This window comes from Ziziphus jujuba, chromosome 2 (genome assembly GCF_031755915.1).
Source record: "Ziziphus jujuba cultivar Dongzao chromosome 2, ASM3175591v1".
Classification (NCBI taxonomy): Eukaryota; Viridiplantae; Streptophyta; class Magnoliopsida; order Rosales; family Rhamnaceae; genus Ziziphus; species Ziziphus jujuba.
The window spans coordinates 1,586,321-1,597,050 of NC_083380.1; the positions used below are offsets into that span (position 1 = coordinate 1,586,321).

At 34.9% G+C, this 10,730-nt stretch overlaps 1 protein-coding gene across 7 annotated transcripts; it reads right to left on the bottom strand.

The window, feature by feature from the left end:
- Positions 1 to 792: 792 nt before the first annotated feature.
- LOC107417532 (putative disease resistance protein RGA3) lies at positions 793 to 6,545 on the bottom strand. Of its 7 annotated transcripts, none has more exons than XM_060814167.1 (11): positions 4,177 to 6,545; positions 4,013 to 4,079; positions 3,587 to 3,718; positions 3,408 to 3,452; positions 3,140 to 3,261; positions 2,845 to 3,036; positions 2,662 to 2,734; positions 2,481 to 2,587; positions 2,076 to 2,355; positions 1,847 to 1,990; positions 793 to 1,495 (listed from the first exon to the last, which is right to left on the bottom strand). In XM_060814167.1, the coding sequence occupies exons 1-2, from the start codon at positions 6,543 to 6,545 to the stop codon at positions 4,058 to 4,060; spliced, it is 2,391 nt and encodes a 796-aa protein (XP_060670150.1). In that variant the 3' UTR covers positions 793 to 1,495; positions 1,847 to 1,990; positions 2,076 to 2,355; positions 2,481 to 2,587; positions 2,662 to 2,734; positions 2,845 to 3,036; positions 3,140 to 3,261; positions 3,408 to 3,452; positions 3,587 to 3,718; positions 4,013 to 4,057. The 7 variants fall into 7 exon arrangements, with proteins under 7 accessions (XP_060670150.1, XP_060670149.1, XP_060670152.1 ...); XM_060814166.1 differs by having other exon boundaries at positions 793 to 1,244; positions 1,376 to 1,495; positions 3,408 to 3,718; XM_060814169.1 differs by having other exon boundaries at positions 793 to 1,244; positions 1,376 to 1,495; positions 1,842 to 1,990; positions 3,408 to 3,718.
- Positions 6,546 to 10,730: the final 4,185 nt, after the last annotated feature.

A 10,730-nucleotide genomic window follows, 5' to 3' on the forward strand; every position in this document is an offset into this window, starting at 1 on the left:
ATTGATGAGCGATAATGATGGAGCTTCTCTTAACAATTAGTTGTTATATGGCCTTACTTTCATCAATATGCAAAATCTAAAGCCATCAATTGCAATAAAAGAAACAAAGAATTAGTATATTACATAAAATTGATTATAAGGTTGATTGTTTTTAAGACAAGCCACCTGGATTCCAACACCAAACATTAACTTAATATTAAATCCTTCTTTACAAGATGCTCCTTCAAATGAGAAAATAAATAAAATATATTGTTTCTCTAGCTACTTCTTGGAGTTGCATGGTGGGCAAATTTGTATTCAGGTTAATCTTTAAATCTAGTTTTTGAGAATGTTAAGCAAGCATCATCACTGTGATCCACTTTTATACTATAAGATATGTAAAACTAAGAAGAGAAAGAGTTGGTGGTGGAGCCCAAGTGGACTGATGGAGCAAGTGGGGATTTTATTTTAAATGTTCGGAAAAAAAAAAAAAAGGGAGTGAGGGCTGCACTATACGATATGTAAAAGTAGTAAGAGAAAGAGTTGATGGTGGTGGAGCCCAAGTAGACTGATGGAACAAGTGGAGGAGCTTTTGGCTAGCCAAGTGCCATTCTGACTAACACAAAAGGGGAAGAGAGAAAGGAGATTTGGAGAGTCTAAGACGTGTGGAAGACGAATCGAGTCACGAACTGGCTCTAGTTGAGAAGGTTGGGCCGATCTAGTTTGTTTTGAAAGTAGAACCAGGCCAATTTGGCCCATTATGTTTTTGTCTTTTTCGGCCTATCTGGTTTGGGCCCAATAAAAGAACGTTTGCGGGCTACTCTTTATTCAATCCCAAAAAACTTTATACACACAGTCCTTGTACAAAGTTCATAATGATAAAATTGCAAATACATCTTCCCTTAGAAATCTGGGGTTTTTCGTTGGTTAATCCAAAGAAAGAAGAAAATGATAGTGCTAGAGAGATAAGGGGGGACATAACTGAGTTTAACCCCTTAAAACAACAATTATAACCTCTAGGAAGTTGCATAATAGGTGCAAACATCGTATAAAAAAATTATACGAGTTTTTATGAAAATTTATGCAACTTAAATCCCCATACTCATAGTTGAAGTCATAAGAGCAGATTAGTACTCCTTCTCCTTCTAGTTTGTAGCGTAAAATGAGTAGACAACTAGACAAGGAAATCCATAAGCCATCCATGTATCCGTGGCTGCCACATTTCTTCACCAGTTACTATGCTCTGCAGCATTCTACCCTTCTTCCTATACACATACGACATCCGTACATTATGTAAGTGTTATGTATATGTTGAACAATCTATAGGCTTCTCTTTCAACAAAAATAGCCGGGCTGAATGACACAAGCAAGATGACACTTTTTGATAACTCAGAACCTGCTTATGGGAAGCAGTCATCCCTAGCCCTGATCGGAGAAAGGTCTTATGGGGTGGAGTGTCATTTTCACCACTTTTAAGCAATTGTCATTCTACAGCAAGGTGCACCACCTCATCAACCTATGTTAAGATCAAAATTTTAATTTATTATTATGAAGAAACATATTAAAAATTATATCACATGCACAACAGAAAATTCATATGAAGAGCCATGAAATATACACAATTGCATTCTTAATTCTTGAGTAGTTGAAAAGATTTGCACTACGATCCAATTATTTCTAAAGCTTTACCTCTTAGAAACAACAATTAGAAGCTATAATAACTGGCATTTTAGATACAAAATTTGAAGCCCTGGTGTATTACAAACTCCAAAAAAGAAAATAATTTATTAAAGATTTTGAAGTGGTTCAAAAGAATATCTAGATGACAGCGAATCAGGAAACAGATTCATAACGGACTTAACTTTACCCGAACAAGCAGAGGATTGGGATTTTAATCTCTGCCGCCACTAAATATCGACCAAATGCAACTCTTACTTAAATAGTAGGCCACTCTTCAGCAATAGTTTTCATTGAGCATAATTGCGATAGTTCACTCATATATCACTACTGCCTGTGAAATAAGCAAAGATATTATTGTTTTAGTGTCAAGAAATGAATATCAGAATACTTACTACCAAGTTAAATATTTTGCTTACCCAGTTGGTCATATAAAAATGAAGGTAATACACTGATTAGAGAGACTGGGCACAACCTTTATGACCTCAGAATGTTTGCAATTGTTTTAGGACACAGTAAACCAAGTTTCTTCTGTAACAGGTCTGACCATGGTCCACTGGTGTTTGATGCCAATCCAGTGTTGGTGAGGAGGATCAAATTAAGCATACTCCACCATACTTTTACTCTGCTTTATGCCGTGTCAAATTTCACTTCTTTCTTTTAAATTATCATTGTAACTACAAAATGCTCCACATCAACCTGGTGCAATATGAAAGTAATGAATTATGAAAATGTGATGAAACAAACAAACAAATTAGAAATTTGTGTGCTTTTAATATGTCCAAATTTTACACAAAGTTGGTAAGGGAAACTGTTGTATTTACCTATTATACGAGAACTCGCAAAATTGTACATCCAAATTTTTTTAACCAAACTCAGTTAATTAGCTCAAGTTTGTTTCATGCTTCAATCTTCAAATACGATATGGACACTGAAAAAGACAAAATATATAAGAACTGGTAATAAAAAAAAAAGAAAATAAAAAAAAGAGAGAAGGATAATTACCATTATGACATTCCTTTCTTACAAAAATTGTGATATACGAAACTTGTTAAATATTTTCCAATTACATCCTGCACTGGATACACATACAAAGTTGAAATCAAAGGTGATCAGAAAATTCTTCTAATTTGTCACAGAAAGAAAAACAATTAATAAGAATAAGTAGAATGGTGTATGAACAAGTACCTAGAAAGTTAGAGGATTGAGAATCAACATTTAAAGTAGTTGATTTCAAGATTAACTCTGGGATTTGAGCACCCTTAGAAAAATACTCACCTATATCTCTTTTGCATCTTTTGAATACGATGGGACAACCTTATTATAAGATCCCATTATCCATTTTCCAATCGAAACAGCACTCGGCTAATCTTTTACCATCTAGTCAGCAGCAGTAGAATAATATGAAAGTTCATTTGAGCATACGAGAAGAAGGTCAAATTAGCCAGTCCAACAAGATGACAGCTTAAAAAAAGAAAATTACCTTGCTTCGTTAATGACTTTGAATTGAATATACTACACAGATTCAATCGACCATCACTCTATCCACCATATATAGCAGTCACATTCGTTCACCATGTACTCTGCAGCATCGTACCATGCTTCCTGTAAGTATACAACATCAAAACATCATTATGTGGTGTCTATATATAAGCAGGTACCTAGAAAGTTTGAGGACTAAGAATCATTAACTGAAGTAGTTGATTTCAAGATAAACTCCAAGATGTGAGCAACTTTAGACAAATCCTCACCTGTTTCTCTTGGGCATCTTTCAAATAAGTGAGACAATCTTTGATCTGCAATTGGTGTAAAGAGGTAAACTGACTAATTCCTTGGGGCAGTGTTATCAAACTTAAGCATCTTCTAGAATGGAGTGGATAGAGGGATTTGAGGTTGCTCATCCATTCTGGAATTGCAACCAAATTTTCACCTTTTTTTTTTTACTGCAAGCTGGTAACATGTTGAAGCCCCTCAGGGAGAGTCTTCATCTGAGGTAATTTATTTTCCAAATGGAGCATCTGTAGACTTTTAAGAAGTTGCTACACAAACTGATCATCAGATTCTGCCATGTCAAGTTGTTGGCAGTCACCAATCACTAAATGTTCATTTATGGTATGAATGCTGAATGATGAATATTTTCTTATTTTTATTTTTATTTGTTTGTTGCATTTGTTTGTTGCATTAATAGGAGTAATTAATAGGGATTAACCAGTCTCCAATCATTCAGGTCAACCTGGTGGTTTTACAATTAGGACTTCATGGTTCTTGGTTTTACACTGAAAGAAGAACCATGTTGCTAAAACCATCAGATCTACCAAATTAGATATTGAAGAATGATTCTAATGGGAATACTTACCATTATTAAGTTCTTTTGTTGGAAAACTATGGTATCACGATCCTGTTAAACACGTTCCAATTGCACCCTGTGTATATTCAAAGTTGACAAAGCTGAGAAATTGTTTAAAATTAAATTCTAGCAAGAAAAAAAAGATAAATAAGTAAATAAAGAACATTACGTACCTAGAAAAGTAGAGGTGGTTCGGGGAACCATCATCATCATCATCTGAAATAGTGGTTAAGTTCAAGATGAAATTAGGGACATGAGCAACCTTAGGCCAATGCTCGCCTATATCAGTTTGACATGTTTTGAACAAGATCGGACAATCTACAATCTCCAGTGTGTGTAAAGATGTGAGGTGACGTATTCCTTGGGGCAATGATGTTAAATTTGGGCAAGCATGAATCATAAGTGCATCGAGAGATTTGAGGTTGGTCATCCACTCTGAATCAATACTAATCAAATTGCTGCAGTAATCAATCGTAAGTTTTTGCAAGCTCGTAAGATGTTGAACCCCTTGAGGCAGGTGAGTCCTCAACTGAGGTAAAAATGACAAATCCAGTGCACGTAGACTTGTGAGGGCTTCCCAGAAGTTAGGGTCACCAACATCATTAAACATGTCAAGTTGTTGGCAACCCTGAATTCTCAAATTTTCAAGTGAGGAAGCAAGCTGTTGAATACCAGGAGACAAAGACGTCAAGTTATTGCACTCCATGATACCTAAGCTTCGGATACAAGTGAGGCATTTGAACCATTCTGGAAGAGACTGTAAATCTTCAATATCGGAAAGAGAAAGTAAGCTCAAATTGGAGAATGTGGATGCGGTCAGTACTGCCAGGTGGAATGGCTTCCATGTATTGTTCTGCACCGCCAAACTTTTTATGTTTGGGGACAGGGGCAAAAAGCTCAACTTTGGACACTTAATAATAACTGAATGACAGAGACGTGGAAGTGAAAGTGAGAAGTGATCATTCATTGATACGCCATCTTTGCCATTATTAATATCCGTCGTCCTCCACCATCCCTTTAGATTGGGCAAAAGGGTAAATTCCAACATTTCCAACGCCGGCAGTAAAACTGACGTCCTAGATGGCTCAGGGGGGCCGTTTGAAATGTACTCTAGACCAAGCATGTTGCCTAGTTTCAGTTTCTTTAGAGAAACCAATCCATTTAGTGGCGGCAAATACTGGCATTTTAGACTATTTTTCAGGAACAAATATTCAAGATTTGCATGTGATGGAAGCCAACTTGGAAACTCCACACCCTCGTAGTATTGCAAACACAATTCCTTCAAATTTGGGTGAGGCTGGAGGCCTTCCAGTGTTGCTTCATATTCCACATCCTTCAAATAACTTGGTAAATGTAAATCATAATTTAAATTTATATGACCATCAAATAAATCATCACACAATTTAGCATAATAATAATTCACATACCAACATAGACATAAACTGCAAAGATGTTGTTTATCCTTTAAATTTGCAGCCTTACTATCTTGATCTCCATTTCCTAAGTTGATAATACTCAACTTTCCTCTAATATTGTTTAGTCCCATCAAGTCACTTAGCTCACCCACCTCATGATCACAACTGTGCTTGGACTTAATAGTAGTATGGCTAGTGCCTTCCTTCAATACGAACCGTGATAATGTCTGAAGGTTAGTCAGTTGACCAAGTCCACCTGGCATATGAGTCAGACTGGTGCACATATCAATCTCAAGGCTTACAAGGTTGACTAGCTTGTTCAAGTCTCGTGGTAATTCTTGGAGCTTCGTGCAATACGAAAGTTTCAACGTTTGCAAATTATAAAGCATCGTAATAGAATCCGGCAACATCTTGATGTCTTCGTTTTCGGATAGGTCAAGATACCTTAGATGCTTCAACTTGCCAATACAATTTGGCACTATCTTAATCCCTAAACTGTGAAGATCCAATAAGCGGACAGACTTGAAACTTGATACAATTACATCACAAACTGATTGACCACGTCTTCCCTGAATTTTACGCGATGATTGACGAAGCCAAAGAATTGTTCGAATCTTGTTTGCTTCGAGCAATGTAGTTGGAACTTTCTCTGATGAATCTAAATGAAAATCAAAAGAAACATGACGAGTGACTTTGTTGAAATTACTTTTTTTATTTGTTTCCAGAACAGCATACATTGCTTCTCCCACTTGCGTTGCAAGATCATGCATGAGGTCATGCATTTTGCATGTTTTACTGCCTTCATCATCTTCTTTTAATTCTTGAAAGAATGATCTCCAAAGTAAATCCATAAAGTACTCATGGCCAACCTCTACCAAAGACTTAGTTGAATCTAATGTCTTAACAAATCCTAGTGCCATCCAAAGATTTATTAGCAAATTTACATTGATTTGATGACCCTTTGGAAAGAGTTTACAAAAGGCAAAACAACGTTTCAAATCTGCTGGGAGATTATCATAACTAAGTTTAAGGGTTGGCAAAATATCATTTCCTTCTTGAGGGATCTTTGAAAATTCCATTTTGAAGAAGGATGACCATTCTGTTTCTGGATTTTTAAAATACAACATCCTTCCTATTGTCCTTATGGCAAGAGGAAACCCCCCACATTTTTCAATAACTTCCTTCCCAATTACTGCGATATTGTAATTTTTTGGCTCTTCTCCATGATTAAAAGCCACCTTTTTAAATAGAGCCCAAGATTCATCTTAATTTAATCTCCCCAGAATATATGGCTTCATGCTACTTGTAATCTCTCCAACCACAAGACTACGAGTAGTTATAATTATTCTACTCCCCTTTCTACAATTTGATAATAAAATTTTCAAACTTAGCCATATTTCACGGTTTTCATTCCATACATCATCTAGTATAAGGAGATATTTTTTTCCACTTATTTCTTTTTGAAGCACCTTTTGCAATTGATCTATCTCCAAGTTTTCCAAGCCCTTATTAGTTGCAGACTTAATAATTTTCTCAACAAGTAATTTTATATTGAAACTTTGAGATACATACACCCACATTCTCAAATCAAAATGCTTTTCAACCTTCTCATCATTAAACACTACCTGAGCAAGTGTAGTTTTTCCTAGCCCTCCAGTACCAACTATGGGAATTACCCCTACATTCTCTTCAATTTCGGCATCCATCAAATATTCTATGATTGCCATTCTGTCTCTATACCTCCCTATAACTTCCTCTTCAGGCACATAAGAGTGAGTAGGCTCTCTCCCTCTAGTCACAACTCTAGTCTCTTCGGGTCTTTCCTCCAGATGGAAGTTTCTATCATCTCTAATGGTAGTTAGTTTTTTCTTAATAGCTATTATTTTGTGACCCAACTTGTGTCGAAAAGCAACTTGCTTTGAGGCTGAGAAGAAAGAACATACCTACTTGGTCATTTCATTTCCAAGCATTCCTTGTTGTTGCAAAGCTGCCTTAGTATTGAACTCATCCATCAAGTCATCAGCTTCACAAACAGCATCTTCAAGCCTCTTGAGCCAAGATCTGACCTGATGGTTATGGGTCTGCATCTCCTCTGCATCAAGAAGTACAGCTTTTATTGTTGACATGGTTTCTTCAAGTTCCAAAAGCTCATCCTTTACGCTCCAGAGCAATCCGATTTCTTGCACAGCTGCAGAAGCTAACCTCCCAATGATCTCATCGGTAATGCTAGATAGGACAATATCCGCCATTGGCTTGTTGGACAGGCAAAAAGAAAGATGAAATTGTTTTCAAAGTTTGCAAGACAAAGGTTATGGCTGTGGAGAATATCTGTGCTTCCCTTGTCAATTATTTGTACTGCCTTTTTACTTTCTCTATGAGCTATGGTCAACGATACAAGTTGCAGAATAAATGACAGAATGAGACATTATTTTTTATTATTTTATTATTTTATGTTATCTTATGTTATTTATTTATTATTATTATTATTATTATTATTTTAGCTTTGTGGGTTTGGTGGCCAATTTTGTATTAGTGGTCCTATCATAATTTTCTTCGAAGTAGAGCATCCATGTGCTGATTCTGACCCTCGACATGGAAAAATAAGGAACACGATAGGACTTAAAAACCCAATGAATATAGGTCTTTTTTATAATCCAAGTTGTTGGGTAGTCTTCACTGAAAAGTTCATGAAATTCACTCCTATTTGAATGATTAATCCATTTGGTTACATTTGCTGCACTGTGTTTGCCGAATTACATAAAAAGGATATAAATCTACCATTGTTTTATTATTCAGATTAATGCAACGCCTATATAAATATAAAATACATAAATGTAACGGTTAAGATTGATATTTTTATGGACCCGTTTGGTTGGGACTTGGGAAGAAGGAAAAGATGAAATTCCTCACGATCGTCCAGGTAATTCGTCTCGCATGATGGCCAATATTCTATGTAATAAGGGTCTTGTTTAAATATTGCTTTTAAAAATGTTAACAAACGAATATCAATGTTAATTACCAAAAAACACAAAAAAAAAAAAAAAAAAAAAGCGCACGAAGATCAATTTTCTTCCGTACCCAAACATTGGCCAAAGAATACATTATCCACTTTTTATCTTTTCTTTGTCACCAACTGAAGAAGGCAGAATTAATCTTGAAATTCGGATCCAAATAACCAAAGCAAGATCATTAAAAATAATAAAATTAACATAAATAAATAAATTGAAGTTGGATATATCAAATCACTTTTTTTTTTTTCCTGTATTTTACAATTCCTTTCAAATTCAATTATTCAAACTCCACCATCATATAACAATTGATTCAAGTTCCAGTAGACAAATTTTCTTTGCATTTCTCGGCTAGTATTGATTCATTAATATTGTTCAGAGCATTAGATTAACTTATTTATTAGGCTTAAGAATTTATAAACTAATATGCACGAATCCGCACTAAGAGCCTTTTTGTAATTCCATATCTCTATTTATTTTATTTTATTTTTTATTTTTCAACTTTCATTTTTATTGTTTTGCATCCTTTTTTAAGTTTTTTAATTAGTACATGTAATTTCCATTCATTATATTGGATTTTTTAAATAATAGTGGGTATAAGATATGTAAAATTAATTCCTTCATGAGATCCTGATGCGATATTTTGTAAGTATATAGTTTGAACAAGTTGCAAGTATAGAGTTTGCACAAGTTATAAAGTGATGAGTAAGTATTATTCTCTCAAAAATTGATGTTCGAAATTTTGTTAAATATTAAAATTATTGATTAATTTTTTTTATTTAGGCACCAAATTCAATTAAAACTAGTTTAAATTAAAACTAATATTAATATTAAACTATAGTAATGGGACAAAAAATCAAGAGAAACAATATATCCAAGTAATGAAAATGGCAAAAATTATGATTTAAAATTATAGGACTTCGACTTCCTCTCTACCCCTCCTAATTTGATTAAATGGGTTGACAAAAAATCAAATTCTATTCAATTTCTAACCTAAAGAGTTTCTAATTTAATCTAATCTATTTTTCTAAAGTGAAGTTAGAATTTATGCATCCTTAGTGAATATTAGAAATTCCTTAATCCTCATGCCTTAAGCCCTCTTTTTTGTGGCTATCCAATTCCCAATCAAACTTCCTAACATCAATTTGGACATAGATTGTGTAAATCTAGTGACCAATTTACCCAATTAAACTTTTCCAAGTATAAAATAGTAAGTCTACTTAACACCTAAGCAATTTCTCAAATGCAAAAATATGTTAAATAATAATTGCAATATATAAACAAGAAAATTAGATAGAGACAAAATAATAATCAATCCATCAATTAAATATCATAAAGGTAAGGGTTCCATTAAATTCATAAATGATAAATCTAGTAATACATGCACAAAATATGAACCAAATCCAAACTAGAACATATGTTTATCATTAAATACATTATAACACCCCGTCCCGAACCATGTCGGAATTTTTGCACGTTGACGGAGGTTGACCGTTGACCATTGACTTTGACTTTGATCGTTGACCGAAGGGGTCAAAAGTTGACTTTTTGACCCAATTGGAATTCTAGGTTGACTAAGGCACTGTTATGAAGTACACGTTGGCACGAGTTCGTAGACTACTAGCACGTTGAAAACGGAGCTACGGTTTGAAAGTTATGAGCAAAACAAGTTAAGGTCCAAACTGTCTAAGGGGTGCCGGAGTTGACTTTTTATTTATGGGGAAATGAGCTTTGACTCATGCATGGTTGTGAAGTGCTCATCGATACGAGTCCGTAGACTAGCGGCACGTCTGATTTGGACATGTGGTTTGAAAGTTATGGACCTGTAGAGTTTTTCAAATACTGTATTATTTTAATATTATTTTTAAACGCGTAACGATGTGCCACGTGTGACTTAATAAATGTGACCATGTGTCACCATGGTGAAATGCCACATGTCAACCATGTTTAATATCAAATAATTTTATTATTGTTGTTTTATGTAATAATATTATTTTTAATATTGTTTAATTAATTTTAATTTATTTCTTTTATTTCTTTTTCTTTTCTTTTTTTCTTTTTTTTCTTTTCCCCACGTGGGAAAACACCTTCTCTTTTCTTTTCCTTCCCTTCCCTTCTTCTTCCCCGAGCCCGTCAAAAAAAACCAGCAGGAATTTTCCCTCTCTCTCTCTCCTTTGACTCTCTCCCCCTCTCTCTTTGACCGACCGCTTGGCCGGATTTCAATTGCCGGACGGTCACACGCGCCGGCCACCGGTGAAGCCCAGCTCCCCGCGACCTCAACCTCCAATTTTCCCGGCCAGTCGC

Bases quoted from the DNA above. Each gene is read 5' to 3' on its own strand.
- LOC107417532 (XM_060814167.1), bottom strand. From the start codon at position 6,545: ATGTTGTATTTTAAAAATCCAGAAACAGAATGGTCATCCTTCTTCAAA. The intron at 4,080-4,176 runs GTACGTAATGTT...GAATATACACAG, and splicing joins AACCACCTCTACTTTTCTAG to GGTGCAATTGGAACGTGTTT.